Here is an 18,248-nt window from a genome sequence, read left to right on the forward strand (position 1 = left end):
GGCACCAAGCAAGGAGAATGGGCAGCTCATGTTCTAAAAACACAAACTCCATGGTGGCTTTCAGGAAAGGACTTTTAAGGCAACATTAGGGGTGGGATTGCAGGGTGCATGGTCAGCTCATGGACTGTCTTCTGATTGGTTGTTGTTGGTGAGGTAACAGGGTGATGTTTTGTTAATCTTAATCTTCAACCTTCTGGTTCTGAGCGGTCTGGGGTCTACCTCCTTGTGCTCAGCATGTAGTCACCATCCTCCACTTGGGTGGGGAGGTCTTAGTTCCTGCAGAGCAACTCAAAGATATGCATTGGATTGTTATGTATATCCCTTAAGAAGGAGCTAGGACTCTGTTTTATTGCTGAACTACTGTTTAAGCTATTATTACTTTTCTTACTTGACTGCTTTTTCTTTGTTTCTGCATTCCCTTACTTCCCTAATTAGTAACTGCTTAAGTCTGCTCTTTGTAACTCAGGGAAGGCCTGGGAGACTAAAGCCTTTTTCTACAAACAAGAAACAGGGGACATGGCGAGGTCTGTCACCCAGAGGGCCCTACAGGGTCCTGCTTGTTTTCATTTACAGTTTTTGGATATCGTGAATAAAAGTGCTATGATATTCATATACAAGTCTTTTTATGGACATATGTTTTCATTTCTCTTGGGTGTATAGCCAGGAGTGGTCAGACCATAAAAACAGTATCCCAGTCATTGCTACTACCGTGGGAGTAACTTATCAGCCATAAACAAACATAAAACAAAACCGAATTATATAGAGGAAAATTAAAATTAGAAAAGGAGAGACTAGGCCAACTTCAGATCGCCACTTCAGATTTACCTCTCAAATTCAAGAAAAGAAATGCCTGGGCAGTCCACATGAGGTGCACTCCTTTCATGTGGCTCTGTGAGGTGAATCCATTGGACATTTTGGTGGAAGACTTCCAACACTGTTTAACAGGTAATTTTACAAAAAAGATAAAATCATGGCTCTCATCCAGATATAAAATGAAAACATTTAAAGGTTAGAGAAAGAAAGCCTCATCATTGGTGAGGGAAACAGACAGATATTACAACCAATTATCAATTTTTCCATTATCAATTTTATATGATTGAAAGTTGGCAAAATATTAAAGATGATAATTGAATTAATACTGCACCCATCTAGGTGTTCATCTGTTTGAGCAGTAAAGGCAAACAATTCATGTTATAAAAATGTCCATACTTTTCCTTGACCTTATTAGCAAAGCCACTATATTGTAATTAAGATTTTCTTATAAATTGTTTTGTTTTTATGTCAATTATATCACAAAGACTGGGAAAAAAGAATGTAAAGTGTGTTGTTAAGAATTATATTGTTTACATATTGGAATGATATTTTGAATATACTAGGTTAAATATATTAAAATTTTAAAATTGTGTTATTTTGACAATACCAGCTTAATAGACTTTCTTGAGTCATTTTGTTTCTTAGGTTTTTTTTTTTTTTTAATTAGAGGTTACTTGTTCTGCTGTAGCAGTAGAAATTGGAATTGGCCAAAAAGATTTCTTAAAAGCAATACATAGATTTAGAAATGAACCACGAACTTCACACATCAAACTTTGTAATGGAGTCTCATGGTAAATTATTGTTGTCACAGAAGATATTAAACAATATTTTAATATCACCTTATAAATTGCTGTCACTTATGTTGCAGTTTCACCATCCCTTAAAGCAGTAGCTAGGCAGCCATATGACATGTCTTAAGATCTCCTTTGGGACTTCCCTGGTGGTCCAGTGGTTAAGACTCCACACTCCCAATGCAGGGGGCCCGGGTTCGATCCCTGGTCGGGGAACTAGATCCCGCGTGCCTCAACTAGAGATCCTACATGCTGCAACTAAGTCCCGGCGCAACCAAATAAATTAAAAAATATTAAAAAAAAGATCTCCTTTAATGTTTTCAGTGCTGGGATATTATAAAGAAAACCAAAAATAGCAGACTAAACCTTGATCTGTGATGGTCCTAATAAAGTAGTCTATAGAAATCAGTTTGGGGTTATTTTTTGGTGAATCTTCTTCATAGTCATGCATGATGAACGTACTCTAAAGTAGCCCCCGTAGTCTCCTCCTCCTGGTGTTCATTTTTTTGTGTAATCCTACTCCCTTTGAGTGTGGCAGTACCTGTGACTTGCTTCTAACCAATGAAACATAGTAAAAGTGATAAGATGTCATTCATGTGGCTATATTATGGTATATAAGACTTTGTCTAGTTAGTAGACTTACCATAGAAACAGTCTGTACTGGCTTGGTGAAGTAGGCAGCTATGCTGGGAAAGCCCTTGTGACAAGGAACTATGGTAGCCTGTAGGAGTTGAGGTTGGCTTTCACTTGATATCCAGCAAGAGGCTAGGGCCCTCAGTCCCATAGCCACAAGGAAATTAATTCGGCTAACTACCTGATTGAGCTTAGAAGTGGATTCTTCCCTAGCCAATCTGCCATATAAGAATGCAACCTGGGTGACACATGATTGCAGCCTTGTGAGACCCTAAGCAGAGGACCTAGATAAGCTGTGCTTGAATTCTTGACTGACAGAAACTGTGAAATAATAAATGTGTGTTGTCTCAAATGGCTATGTTTATGGTAATTGGTTATGCAACAGAAAATGAATACATCATGCAAACTTACTTTTTCCACTTTTTCGCTTTAATCTCCTTATATTTTATTGCAATGTTGCTTTCATTGTATCTGCTATGTGGAATTTCTTTTGGCTAAAATATTTTTAATCTTTTAAAAAGTGAAAGAGCCAAATAGCCAAACTTAGATTTCTTTTTTTTTTTTTGCCCTTCCCCCATCCTTGTCAAATGATAAATGATAACTGTATGTTTAGGTTTGTAAAAACCACCACATAATTTTCTGGGATGGTTGTACCATTTTATACTCCTATACTCCTACCAGTGATATTGAGAGCTCTAGTTGGCCCACATCTATACTAACAATTGTTATAGTAAGACTTTAAATTTTAAGGCCAATCTAAGTGGGTGGATAGTGTTATTCATTGTGGTTTTAACTTGCATTTCTTGGATGAAAAATGATGTTAATAATAACGACATAAAGCAACCAACATTTGTAAGTTATTACTGTTTACTAGATTCTATTCTAAGCACTCTACGCATAATAACCAAATAGTCCTCATCACAGCCCTATGATATATGTGCTGTTATTCCATTATTGTTGTTATTATTATTACTACTACTATTATTATTAAGTAGCCTGGGATTGGGTATTGGCGAGTGGAGAATATTGAGTAGAAACTCAGGACCGTGGCCTTAACTGCATGGCCTCGGCTTGGGATGGGGATAGATCACAGCTAGTCTGGTTAGATGTGGGAGTGTGGGCTTCTGTGACTGATCCTCATATCATCACGAGACTTTCCCAAAGTGGGACCCAGTACTTGTTCAGAGGTGCTAGATTTCTGAGAGTGTTTCCATTTTCGTTATAGAGAACAGGGGATTCTGGAAAGCAGCTGTGAGAGCCAAATGATTGGGCTGGTACATGGAGAGGGAAAGTGAGTGTCTGTAGCTGCCGGGTGGGGTGGGTTTGCTTGGGTCATTAGAGCAGTGGCTTTCAAACTTTTTAGACTATGACCCTCAAAAGTAAATAGATTTTTACATTGTAAACCATGACGCATGTTTACACTTGTATATTATACATATTTCAATAACAGTTGTCACAAACACACAAATTTCACTAAATAATTCTTATCCTTAATCTGTGTGAAGCACTTCAATATTTTCTTTTCTATTCTATTTCACTCTGTTTCCCTTTTAAGAAAATATTGGTCCTGACTTCCTAAATTGATCTCATGACTCACTAAAGAGTTGTGACCTGCAGTTAAAAAAGCACTGGTTGGAGTATGAATTAATCCTTTGAATGTTACCTTAGAAAAACAGTTTGACATACTTTGTCCTCTAGGTGAATGAGGGGAGCCCATCAGAGTTGGCAGGTGCTCTGAAGCAGGGGACCAAGACTTTTTGCTTAATCTCAGCTCCCTTAGCTGTCAGTGTTTAGCTCAGTAGTTTACTTGATCAATTGGCCAGGCTGCTTTTTGTCAGATGGTTTCTTATGCGTTTGCACTTATCTTCTCCTTCAGATTGGGAGCTTGCCCTCCTGGGAGGGTAAGACCTACAATAATAGCTAACAGTTCTGTAGCACTTCCTCTGTGCTAGGCAGTTTTCTGTTTTACATATATTAATCTTTACCACAAGATACCTCTTAGGTACCTTAGTAATTTTCATTCTACAGATGGGCAAACCAAAGCATGCAAAGGTTCAGTGGTTTACCCTTCTTTACAGTTCTTTTGCAGCTTACCTCACCTTACCTTGCATAACATCTGCCATATAAATTATTTCATTAATAGTTTCTGATGAAATTAAACTAAATAGTTTCTAGGCTTATTTTTCTTAACTTTCCTTATGGCTTTTTTTTTTTCTTTTTACCACAAGGTTATTTAAGTGATTGGAGAGTAATAGAAATTGAATTTAAAATGATGCTGGACTTAGTCTAAAGAAGGAGTACAGAGTTTACTTAAATTCGTCAGATTCTGAATTTGAATAATAACTATGCCTTGAGCCCCAACATTACAACTCTGTCATCCTCCATCAGGCCTGGGTTTGAGAATGAATAATGTTGCAGAAATGCTCACATATTCTTAGCTCATTATTTACTGATTTGGGATCCTTAATATGCTTTGTTCCATTCCCCTGCCCACTGCAACAGCTGTTCTAGTCTGGCCCACGCCTCCTGAGTTAATAGTATTTCTGTCACAGTATGAGTTTTCAAGTTGGCATGTGCAGTTTCTGCCAGAGTCTTTATTGTTGCCAGGTCTCAGGGTTGGAGGTTGCAGCTGATTTGTGGGGGAGGGGATTTGATGCTTGTCACTGAGGAGGAACAAGGTGCTCCCTGGGGCTCTGATTTGTTGCAGGCTGAGTGTGAATGATGTCAGGCAGATCAGAGGACAGCTGATTCATTTGGGATCTGGGACTCCTCACTCTGCCTCACTGCTGCCTTTTGTGCTCTTAGGTCTTTTTAAGGGGGGGTTCTGAAAATCATGTTTTTGAAGAAAAGTGCTTTAATTTTTCTCATATATTTGGGAAGCCTTTGTAAGTTTCTTTTGGTTTATGACTGCATACCCCTTGTGTGAGAGAACTTCCTGCCAAGAGAGGGCAAAAGCTTGAGTAGCCAGGAAAATCATGAAACGGAGGAGAGAGAGACTGGGAGCACCATGCCTGCGGATTCAGTAAGGAGGCTGGGGTCTCTGAGTGGAAACTGGCAGGTGTCAGGAAAAGAACTAATGCCAACTAACACGCCTTCATTTGCTTGGAAGAGACTCCGGTTTGGAGATGCCTGTCAGGAAGAGGGCTGAGCTGGCTTAGTAGATTCAAGGTCAAAACAGTGATCCCTGGCAGAGGCATATGGGGTTTTCTAATTCTGAAAACTGAGTTAGATATCTTTTAGTGATTTTTAGGTACTTGGGAAGCTGGGTTAACAGTGAAGATCTTTTTTTTCCTGTCTTGCAAGCAAATGTGTATTTAAAGTTAGTGTCAAAGCCCCATGAATGTGAGAAACAAATGGAAATGAAAGTATCTCTGCCTTTGACTAGAGAGGGTATTGTATTTCTGCCCTTGGCCTGTCAGCTCAGGACCTCAGATCTCTACCCTTGCAGATCCAAGCCTGAGTCTTTTAGGGTGTGACCTGAATTTTATTTCTGTGTTGACCAGTCTAGAAATAATACTTAGGTAAGGATTTTGAAGCTGGGGAATGGAAGAAGACTTCCACTTCAGGGTAGCTTTCCCAAGAGCTGCTCAGGCTTATTTAACGAAGAAGTACTGAGTGAATTGATCAGCAAATTAGGGAACCAGGGAGAGAAGTGCCCTAGAGTCCATGCCACCTCAGCGATCTGACTTGAACTGCCTTTGCTGTAACTCACAGAGCACAGGGAGAGCACTTCAGATTTTCTTCCCCTGGAGGGTAGTGGTTACGTGGAGATAACATAGCTACTCAAGTAGGCAGACTTCATCAGTGGGCTTCCTTTGGGTCATTGCCCTTCCGTGCTAGTGGATGCTCATTGATTGAACTGATGATTCTACCAGACCTTGGAAAATAAAACTTGTTTGAAGTATATAATTGGAAGGATTGGCACACTTTAAAAAAATGGTTTAGCCCCACATTAAAACTATGAAGTAAAAGACCACAATAGAGAAGCTTCATCAACTAAAGTGTCATTTAAAGTAAAGATAACTTGTGAGCAAAATTGGAAAAATTTCAATTAAGATTGTAGTTTAAGAAAACATAAGGGGTTAAAAATCATGCTCACCGAACATTAGTGTACTGGTAATTGTAATTATTGTATCTGTTTTAGTGACTTTGAATTTGGATTAGGAAAACTCTCCCTGAGGATCTAGGAAGTAGTTTAGGAAAACTCTCCCTGAGGATCTAGGAAGTAGTTTATCAATCACCTTTCCTTTTCCAAACAATCCTTTTTAGACTCTAGGCCCAGAGTCTAACCAGTTTGCAGAGTGGTAATTAAGAGCAAAAAAAGAATGAGATTTGGTTTTCATAGATTTTTTATAATCCTTATTATATATTCATCAAATGGCTAAGCCTCATCTTATGTGATAAGATTTAAGACTCCAGAATTTTGTAAAAGCAATATTATTCAGGTTAACAAGAAAAGTGTCTTGTTTATGTTCTGATTAGCTCTAGCTTATATATACTGTTGACCCTTGAACAACACACTTATACCGCAGATTTTTTTCAATAAATATGTCCTAGGGTACTACACGATCCACAGTTGGTTGAACCTGCAGATGCAGAACCTCAGATACGGAGTGCCGACTGTGAAGTAGGCGGATTTCGAACTGCGATGGGAGTTGGCACCCCTAACCCCTGCATTGTTCAAGGGTCACCTGTACTAGGGAGCTGATTTTTTAAATTCTTTAGATGTTACTTAGAGCTCTTTAGCAAAGTGAAAATTCTTTTTGAAAGTGAAAAATTAATCAAAAATTAATATTTTGCTTGTAATTTAAAAAATATGTTGAATTTGTAGAAATTTGGATATACCTGTAATTTTAAATAGTTGTCTGCCATCCACTTTCCTATCCTACTATATCCTCATATTAAATACTCATCTGAGAAATATACTGAAGCCAGCTAGAGGGATAATACATAGGAAGGTGAAGATTTCCTTTGAATATATGTAATTAAACACAAGCAGAATGTCAAAATCCAAACAGGCAGCAATAACAATACAGGAAACTAATATCATTTTAAAACATGTACTTATGTGATACTTAATTTTTTTCCTATCTTGGAAATAAAATGTTGTAGTTAAATGTGGTATTTGTATAGAAAGCTATGCCACTACTATAGCAAATTAAATGCTGTGCATCTGTCAGTTATTTTTCATCATCTGTGACAAGTCTATAAATGGTCAACAAAATAGAAATTCATATTTACCATCTGTCTGTTTTCAGTCTAATCATCTCACTTAATAGACTTCTTTAGGACTTAACACATCAAGATGGTTAGATTGTTTTTAGGGGGAAAAAGTAACCTGCAAAATGAAAATTTAAATAGAAGCAAAATTTATTATACAGAGTAAAGTAATGTTATTTGGTGTACTCCTTAGGCAAAAGTTAGCTAAGTAACTTGGTATTATTGTAAATGTAATCTAACAACTTAAAAACTATTAAGAATGTTTTACTTTTATTGACATACAAATTTTTCTAGGAAATTTTAGTCATTGAACACAAAATATTATCTACTGCTTGCTAATTGATGAGTTATAGTAAATTTACAATATTTTCCCAGAAGCCAATCTAAATACTTTGAATATCCAAAGCTTAAATTTTTGGTTTTAATTCTGTGGATTAAGTTTTAGACTCAGTGGTCATTCTGTGCCAGCATTGGGACTGGGTATGATATTTGAGAATGGTTTTTGACCACTTACTTTTCTTGAGCCTCTTGACTAAACTAACCCACCTTGAATGTTTCTTTTTGGCTGAGAAATTATCACTGACTCTGTCTTCTTCTACTGTGGTACCTTGTCAGAATCTCTGCTCTTTGTCGAGGATCTGAAGTAAACCGGCTCATACTTTCACCCACATCGGCTCCAACCCTATCCCTCACTCAAGTCCCATTTAGTGCTGATTGTGCTCTGGCTACTTCTCCTCTTGCCTTTTTCCTGAACACACAAGCCCACAGCAGTCCTGGCAGTCCCAGTTCCAGCCGCTCACTGCAATGGAGGTAAGAAACCTGCTGTGATAAACGTGGGCCTTGGTGATTGCTTCTGGCCTGATAGGTAAAACCTAGACCTTTCTCCTTAATAATGGGGAGAAATGGAATGAAAGTTATGGCCCTCTGTGAAATGAATTTCACAGATCTCTGTTGCATTCAAAATTAGGGAGAAAATAGTGTAGCATATCAGTAGTTAAATAATTGTGTGTCCATCTTAACTGATGGACAGTCCTGTAACCACCCCATAGGAGAAGCATAGCATGACAGGATGCTAGAGCTCTCTGAGGGTTAAATAGTCCAAACCCACATTTTATACAAAAGGAAAATTTGATTCCAAAACAGGTTAGGGGATTTGTTCAGGTTGCTGAAAATAACGCCCTCCGCATTTCTTCCTGTCTTCCTTATGTTCAATGTTATTTGAGTACATACTATGTGCTGGGCAATGAAGGACCAAACCGTGATCACAAAGAGGTAAAGTCCCTGCCCTCAGGGACCTTAGATTTTAGTGGAGGGAGGCAAACAAATTAGTGAGTAAATATTTAACAGATGGACATAAGTGATACTGAGAAAATAGAGTAGGCTAAGGGCAATAAGAAATGTGGGGCTCAGGGGTTGACATTTCATATAAGATGGCCAGGGAGGTCCTCAGTGATAAGTTGACATTTGAGTAAAGACCTGAAAGAAGTCACGGAGCCAGAATAGTGATATCTGAAAGAAGAGTGTTTCAGACAGAGGCAACAGTAAGTGCCTAAGACCTGACCTGAGAGCTTGCTTTGTGTGTTCTTTGTGCAGCAGAGTCCAGTGAAGCTCGTGTGGAATGAGAGGTGGTGAGAGGTGGGAAATGAGGTCTGAGATGTAGTGGGGAGCCAGATATAGTAGAGCTTTAAAGCCATTATAAGGATTCTTATTTTTATGCTCAGCGAGATGAGAAGCTATTGACGGGTTTAAAGCAGAAGAATGTCATGATCTGACTTAGATGAAAAGAATCACTATGGTTATAGTTAGAAGGCTACTGTTGTATTCTAGGTGAGAGACAGTGGTTTGAACCCACGATGATGCAGGTGGTAAGAAGTGGTCAGGTTTGCGGATGTATTTTGGAGGTAGAATTGATAGGATTTCTTGATGGATTAGATGCAGAATTTGAGAAGAAGATGAGTTAAGGATAACTGAAGATTTGGGGCTGAACAGCTAGAAAATTGGGGTTACCATGAACTGAGACTGGGAAACTGCAAGAGATAGCTAATTAGACATTCAGTTAGAGATATGTGAGGTCTGGGCTAAAGAGCTGTAATTAGGAATTGTCAGCGTATAAGTGCAATGAATCATTAGGTTTGTGAGATCATCCAGTGAGTAGAGAAGGAGGAAATGTCAATGGATTGAGCCCTGGGGTGATCTGACTTTAAGAGGTTTACCTTTATTACCTTCTTTGAAAAACCTCTGTTCCTCTTTTAGGCTTATGTCATTCCATTTTTTCTTTTATCCATGCTCATTGCTGTCATCCAACTAATTTAGTTTTGTTCTCTGAATTCACATTCAGAATCTAGAACAGAATCAGTTTTGTTTTTTTTTTTTGGCGATATGCGGGCCTCTCACTGTTGTGGCCTCTCCCGTTGCGGAGCACAGGCTCCAGACGCGCAGGCTCAGCGGCCATGGCTCACGGGCCCAGCCGCTCCGCGGCATGTGGGATCTTCCCAGACTGGGGCACGAACCCATGTCCCCTGCATCGGCAGGGGGACTCTCAACCACTGCGCCACCAGGGAAGCCCCAGAATCAGTTTTCAATGAACACAGTGATGAACCTAAATTCTACAAAATCCTTACCACATACGTGTGCCTAATGAACATGCTGTTATTTAGCAATTGAGCAAATACAGGTCAAAAGAAGAGAAAAATTATTCCAGTAAACAATGTGAATAAGTGAAGAAAATTCTAGAGCTACTGGCAGTGAATTTGACCTCTATTTAAAAATGGATGGGGCTTCCCTGGTGGCACAGTGGTTAAGAATCCACCTGTCAATGCAGGGGACATGGGTTCGAGCCCTGGCCTGGGAAGATCCCACATGCCACGGAGCAGCTAAGCCCGTGCACCATAACTACTGAACCTGTGCTCTAGAGCCCCTGTGCCACAACTACTGAAGCCCATGTGCCTAGAGCCCATGCTCTGCAACAATAGAAGCCACCGCAATGGGAAGCCCGCACACTGCAACGAAGAGTAGCCCCTGCTCGCCGCAACTAGAGAAAGCTGTGCACAGCAAAGAAGAACCAAAGCAGCCAAAAAAAAAAAAGATGACCCAGTAAAGAGGGTACTAGGATCTACATACTGCCACCATACAGTGGCCATATTGGGATGTCTTTTATTTCCATGGAGTATAACTATTTTTATGGGCTGAATTGTGTCCCCCTAAAATTCATATGTTGAAGCTTTAACCCCCAGTACCTAGAATGTGACTGTATTTGGAGATGGGGTCTTCACACAGGTAATTAAGGTTAAATATGGTCATTGGCGTAGGCTGTAATATGACTGGTGTACTTATAAGAAGAGTGGATTAGGTAGGACACAGACACAGAGGGAGAAGACAGCCATTTATAAGCCAAGGAGTGAGGCCTCAGAAGAAACCAACCCTGCTGACACCTTCTAGTCTCCAGAACTGATAGGAAATAAATGTCTCTTGCTTAAGCCACCCAATCTGTAGTAGTTTGATATGGCAGCCCTAGCAAACTAACACAACTATTGAGGCTTTTGGTTGCATTGCCCAAAAGGGCTAGAAATAGTAATTAGAACTGGCCCTGCTCAGAATCTTAACCCTTTTATTGACTGCATCTTAGTGATGAATTAGGACCTTACAAATTGTTGTCCATAGTAATTTGAAGGACAATCAAGACATGGTTTTAAAATGATGCCCACTTTAACTCTTATACTACATTTCTGTTTTTTCCTTGATGAGAAGGGATGGGTCTGTTATAGACAGGCCTTGATGCTAGCTCTCAAGTGTCCTGGATGGATATAATCAACCTTAAGAGGCATAATAAATATGATTGTGATTTGGGTTGAATTAATTAACCTTGAACATTTAGTCAACTTGTACATCTTCTAAGAATATGATTCTAGCCTGCTGATTGGTGCTGAGACATGGGTATTGCATTGTTGGTATAACCCTATTTGAAGGAGTACTAGATACGGTCCTTGGTGTAATTCATGCCCCTAGAGAGAGGAGGCAGTTGTGTCTTTGGCCATTCATTGGAGCTGTAGACCTCCTGGGGATAGAAGTTTGGTCTTGGCAACTTCCTGGAACATAGAATGGCTTAGGTTTTGGTTCAGTTTTAAATTGCCATCGTCTTTGTTGGCCCTAAAATGCAGCAAGAAATCCTCATTAGAGTGAACTTTGTATTGGAAGGGTTCTAGCTGTAGCCTGCTGCCTACTGCGTAGGAATTCTTTTCATATAGTGTCTCGTGGAAAAGCTATTCTTTGGTTGAATATCTTCAGCAACAAGAAGTTCACTACTGAAGTTTGAAGCTGGGACTAATTCAGCCCGCTGTCCCCTCCTGTGTCACATGTGTGAGAAGCTTTCTGTAGACTTTTATGGCAAAGGACAGGTGTTCCTTTGGGCCTCCTCCAAAACTAGGCAGCCTTTGAAACCCTTTTTTGGTAGTGTCAAGATTGTTTCCTACCAAAGAGAAAGCACTATTTTCATTTTACCAACACCTGCTTGTCTCATCTGTCTTTTTTTAAACTGCTTTTCAAAGTAACTCTAAAAGAGGAACGTCTCCAGAACTTGTTCTTATCCTGGCCCTGTTGTAGGCAAATCACTTCACTTCTTTCTTTCTCAGTTTCCTACATTATTAAACTGGGGATAGTGATAGCACGTCAGGTGTTGCTGTCAGGATTAGATGAGTCAACGCATGTAAAATTGTTCAGGATAACAATTATAGTTGCTATAGCAGTTATTTTGCTATTTTTGTTAGAAAATTCACATGTTGCTGATCCTCACACTTCATGTTGCTTCCATTAATTTTCCTTTGGCTTCCATTAGTTTTCTCATATTCTGATTTTCCCTTGAGTAGCTCTAGGTATCACTTATCATTATGTCCTGCCCATGGAAGCTTTGTCCTTGGCTAAGATAAGGCAGTGGCAGCTGGGTGCTCTCCTGCCCTCTTGCGCAGGCTCACTAATTATTGCAGCTAATACTGGCCTGTTGGGGCACACCAGGACATGGACTAAAACAAGAAACACTGAATTACATTCTTTTTTGGGCCATATTTTGGCAGTGGAAAAAGTCCTCAAAACAGGTTTCAAGGTGTTTCCCCCCTCCCACCCCCTTCCCACCCCCCACACCCCCCCTCCACCATGTAAGGGAAAGAACAGCTTGAGAGTATATTCAGATGTGATTCTCCTGTTAGGGAAGGGAAAGTACTTTTTCTTTTTTTAATGGAAAGGTAAAGTAATGAAGAATACTAGCTGTGATTTAACCTCAGGAAACTTTATATGGGAGAGAATTATTCATAGATCCTGGCTTCAGTGACTCTTAATAAACATATAGTTGTATTGGGCAAGATGTCAAAGGCTTGTTCTTGGATTAAGAACAGGAAGCTGAAGGTTTCTAGGGTATTTCTGTTTCTGGAAGTAGGAAAATTTTGTTTTCTGGAAAACTTGCTCTCTTTTTTAGACATTGTATTATGGAAAATCTCCATAATATTCCAAAGTAGAGAGAGTAGTCTTACATCTCCAATATCTATGTTATCAACCCATGGTCAATATTATCTCATCTACATCCCACCTATTCCCCCCGCACTCAATTATTTTAAAGCAAATCCCATGTCATTTCATCTGTAAATATTTCAGTTTGTACCTCTAAAGGTAAGAACTCTTTAAAAACATAAGCATATTACTATTATCACACCTAAGACAATTAATAATAATTTATCAATATCATCAAATATCCAGTGTTCAAATGTTTTATGACAGTTTTAAAAAAATCAATATCCAAATATGCCAACACAGTTCATTTGATTACTGTATCTCTTAGGTAGGGTGACCATATAATTTATTATCTAAACTAGGAAACTTTTAATAATGAAAGAGGACTCTATTAACAGTTATACTGGGACAACAGGCATAAACCTGGGTTGTCATGGACAAATTGGGGTGTATGGTCACTCTACTTTTAAAAAAAAATAAATTTATTTATTTTATTTTTGTCTGTTTTGGGTTCGAACCCGTGTCCCCTGCATTGGCAGGTGGATTCTTAACCACTGCACCACCAGGGAAGTCCAAGGTCACTCTACTTTTTTTTTTTTTTTTTGGCTGCACTGGGTCTTCGTTGCTGCGTGTGGGCTTTCTCTAGTTGGGGCGAGCGAGGACTGCTCTTTGTTGTGGTGCACAGGCTTCTCATTTTGGTGGCTTCTCTTGTTGCGGAGCATGGGCTCTAGGCGCCTGGGCTTCAATAGTTGTGTCACACGGGCTTAGTAGGTGTGGCTCGCGGGCTCTAGAGCGCAAGCTCAGTAGTTGTGGCGCATGGGCTCAGTTGCTCCGCGGCATGTGGGATCTTCCCAGACCAGGCATCGAACCTGTGTTCCCTGCATCGGCAGGCAGACTCCCAGCTACTGAGCCACTAGGGAAGTCCCTGGTCATTCTACTTTTAAAAGTTTCTTTCAATCTAGGTATCCCATTCTCTCTTTTTCTTTTTTTCCTTCCTTGCGTTTCATTTGTTGAAGCAACTGAGTTGTTTTTCCTTGTATACTTTCCCACATTCTGGATTTTGCTGATTGCCTCCCTGAAAGGTATTTAACATGTTCTTATGACTTCTATACTTCCTGTAAACCTGGGGGCTTGATCTGATTCTTGTTTGATTTGGGGGCCTGGGGAAGCATACTTAATACAGTAGTTGATGCAGTGTACAGCTATTAGGAGGCAGGAAATGTCAGGTTTCTCCCTTGTTTTGATAGTAGTGGCCATTGATAATTATTACTTAGATCCTTTATTTTATTAGGAGTTTGCAAAAAAGGGTGATATTACCATTCCTTTTCCATTTATTAGCTACAATACTTACACGAAAGGAATTTCCCCCTTGTTATGTGTTACCCTAGGGTACAGTTAGGTACCCTTACCCTTTTTTTTTTTTTAATTTTTATTGGAGTATAGTTGATTTACAATGTTGCGTTAGTTTCTGCTCTACAGCAAAGTGAATCGATTATACATGTACATATATCCACTCTCTTTTAGATTCTTTTCCCATAAAGGTCATTACAGAGTACTGAGTAGAGTTCCCTGTGCTATACAGTAGGTCCTTATTATCTATTTTATATATAGCAGTGTGTATATGTCAATCCCAGTCTCCCAATTTATCCCTCCCTTCTCTTTACCCTCGGTAACTATAAGATTGTTTTCTACATCTGTGATCCTATTAGGTACCCTTACTCTTTTTTTTTTTTTTTGGTCTTGCTGCATGGCATGTGGGATCTGTTACCCGACCAGGGATCGAACCCATGCCCCCTGCAGTGGAAATGCAGAGTCTTAACCACTGGACCGCCAGGGGAGTCCCTGGGTACGCTTACTCTTGAGTCAACTTAATTAGACTCTTTCCTGGGCCTTCAACCTGATACCTGAGTGTCACCAGTTTCTTGGTAGGTGTTTTATAACTGCTGCTTTGTAGTGAAGGTTGTTTAGCCAGAGACGTACAACTGGAGATTTTCGTCTGTGTGAAGGCCCTTGGGGCTTGCCATTTTAGTAGCTGCTGACTGAATGCTCAGCTGAGCAAAACCTTGGCTTCCTCTTTTGGCTCCTAGTAGTCATCCTGGGACAGGCACCTTGTCATACAGACTCTTGTTATGTAGGTGCTCTGAGAGGTAAAAACTGATCCAGGCAGCAGCAACCCAGGAGCCAGGCAGCTGCAGAAGATAAATGTTATTTGTTAAGTTTCTTTAGGAGGGCCACTTGTAGCAGCTTCTCTTTCATGCCTCTGGATGCTACAGGAGGAGGGGCCACTGCTTATCCTTACTGCCTCAGGGACTAGGGTCAGTCCCTTTCCCAGTCTTGATAGATAGGATAGGTTGGGGCTTAGAGAGTCCTTCTGTTGAGGAACTAGTACACTAGAGAAAGAGAGACACAAATAATTTTCAATGATCCTTGGCATAGAAGAGTTAATTTTCATGGTGTATCTTCAGGATAAACTCCTAGAATTGGGGATGCTGAGTTGAAGATAAATGCATATGTAGTTTTATTAGATATTGACCAGTTTCACTTCATAGTCGTTATATCGTTTTGTATTTCCATCAGCAGTGTAAGAGAATGTCTATTTGCTCTGTGCCTTGTCAACAGAATGTATCATCAAGCTTTTGAATTTTTGCCAATCTGACGGGTGAGAAATGGTTTCTCAGAGTAGCTAACTAAAAAAGTCATGCTAAAATGTTCCTTAAGGATGAATAATTAATTCCCAACCTTATGTGGAGGGCAGTAATTTTCCTTTTCTGGGAAATTGAAGTGGATGCACCCATTTTTCCATTCAGCTGTATACTAGGCCCTCTGAGCAGGAGTATAGGTCCAAGTTGGCAGTAGGAAACTTCCCAGCATGTGGCGGAGAAAGAGAGAATGCTTTTGATACAGAAAGCTTTCGGCCTTATTCATCTCCATTACAACCATTCCCAGAACTTTTCAGGCGATGGCTCTGGACTTTAGCAGATATATTTTTAAAAAATAATTTCAAAATTGCAAGGATAGTTCAAAGAACCCTCCAGCCCCCAAACCAGTGGTCAGCAAATGCCATGGGCCAAATGCATTCTGCCACCCGTGTTTGTGTAGCCCATGCATGAGCTGAGAATGGATTTTACCATTGAAGGGATTTGTTTTTTTAAAGGACTATGTGACAGAGACCACATATGGCCCTCAAAGCCTAAAATATTTATTATCTGGCCCTTTTCAGAAAGAGTTTGCCAACCCTTGCCCTAACCCATTTGACAATCAGTTCCTGACATGCTATCCCATCACCCCAGAATACGTCAGAGTGTGCTTACCACAGAGATTTTTTTTTGATTACAATACAGCCATTAAAATCAGGAAATTAGCATTGATAAATACCATCATCTAATTCACAGACTTAATTCATGTTTTACCAAGTGTCCTAGTAATGTCTTTTATATTTTTTCCAGGATCGTGTGTTATAATTTTATTATTTCTTTTTGTCTCCTTCAGTTTGGAACAATTCTGTGATCTTTTCTCAACTTTTATGACCTTGACACTTTTGAAAATTACAGGCCAGTTATTTGATAGAGTGTCCCTTAATTTGGGCATTGCTAGGGAGCAAAAACTTTTCCTCTACCCTCTTAATTCGGTGCCTGGGGGCCTGTGACAAAAGACGGATCAACAGGAGAAAAGGCATACAATTTTTATTAATACTTACATGCATGGGATTTCACAGAAAAGAAATTAAACTCAAAGATATGGTTAGACTCCGAAGCTTATATACCCTTTTAACAAAGGAAAGAAGGTTTGAGCTTCAAGGGATGATAAATCGTGGGGAAGTAACTAGGAAATATATGGGGGAACTAATGGAAGATAAGGTCTGTTTACGCAAATGCATCATAGTTCTTCTCTACCTGGTACAAGGGACACCTTCCTCAAAGGAAAATTTGCTGGATTTTAGGCAGATAAGGGGAGGGCAGAGAATTCTTCCTGTATCTGTTGATTTTCACTTATCTTCAGCTTAAAATAATCCTTTTGCCAAAGTAGCATATTTTGGGGAGGCATATCCTGATCCCCTTCAGCATCTTTGGCAGGAACATTACTATTCCTGAAAAAGGATGGTGTTTTTTCTTCTCGTTCAGTCCTGTTAGGTGATACAGGCTTTCATTTTGTCTCATTACTGTGAAGTTAACTTTGATCACTGATTCAGGTGTGTCTGCTAGGTTTCTCTGCTGTAAAGTTACTCATTTTCCCATTGTAATTAATAACTATTTTGTGGGGGTGGGGGGGCCTCCCTGGTGGCGCAGCGGTTGAGAATCTGCCTTTGGATGCAGGGGACACAGGTTTGAGCCCTGGTCTGGGAGGATCCCACATGCTGCGGAGCGACTGGGCCCGTGAGCCACAACTACTGAGACTGCGCGTCTGGAGCCTATGCTCTGCAACAAGAGAGGCCGCAAGAGTGAGAGGCCCGTGCACCGCGATGAAGAATGGCCCCCGCTCGCCGCAACTAGAGAAAGCCCTCACACAGAAACGAAGACCCAACACAGCCAAAAATAAATAAATAAATAAATAAATAAATAAAAATAAAATAAGTATTTTGTGGGAAGGTTCTTGAAATTATGTAACTACCCCATTTCTCACCAAATTTTAACCCACTTTTTAGCATCCATTTATATTTCTTGGCTGAGTTATTATACTGTGCTGGTTGCCAAATATTTTTCTAATTCCAGCATCCTTTCTACATTCATCAGTTGAAATTGCACTGTAAAGAAAAGCTTTCTCCTCTCCCTGTTCATTTTTTCACTTATTATATCAGCATGAACTCAGTGGGCTCTTATTTTATTTAATGGGTTATAATCTATTAATGTCATTATATATTTTGATGCCCAAATTGTACCATATTTGGTCAAGGGGAATCTCTTCATACTGGCTTCTTTGTCTTTTTTGACATGTCTCCATCATTATTTGGGAACTTCCTCTTTCTGGCCTGTCAGGATGATACTGGCTGGCTTATTTTGTGCCCTCCCTGCCCTAGCCCTTGAATTAGTCATTTCTCCAAGGAACATGGTTCCTTTTAAAAGCCAAGATATGGGTGGTAGGCATGGTTGCTGATATTCGGGTTCACTGTTCCCAGAGAATGTATACATGTAACATGTATATATCTCTCTAAATTTCTTGATCTCTATATATTGAGAACTATAAGCTAACATTGACATCTTTACTTCAAATTCTAGTTCATTCTAGTTTTTTCCATTTCCATATTTGTAACTCCTTTCTTTGATAGTGAGAAACCTGACTCCCATTATCCTTTATGTA

General features: G+C 39.7%; 1 protein-coding gene across 5 annotated transcripts in view; it reads left to right on the plus strand.

Moving 5' to 3' along the window:
* MAST2 (microtubule associated serine/threonine kinase 2) overlaps nt 1–18,248 on the plus strand; it is a gene marked incomplete at its 5' end in the record, with an annotated part of 204,551 nt that overhangs the window by 107,192 nt on the left and 79,111 nt on the right. The window contains one exon of one of the 5 annotated variants that reach the window (XM_079698500.1): nt 8,073–8,267. The exons of the other annotated variants lie outside the window; for them this stretch is intronic. Within the exon in view, the coding sequence (XP_079554626.1) occupies nt 8,073–8,267 (195 nt within the window). The remainder of the gene's footprint in view (nt 1–8,072; nt 8,268–18,248) is intronic. 5 annotated transcript variants of the gene reach the window in all.

The sequence above is a fragment of the Hyperoodon ampullatus genome (genome assembly GCF_949752795.1).
Source record: "Hyperoodon ampullatus genome assembly, chromosome: 2".
In the NCBI taxonomy this organism is placed as follows: Eukaryota; Metazoa; Chordata; class Mammalia; order Artiodactyla; family Ziphiidae; genus Hyperoodon; species Hyperoodon ampullatus.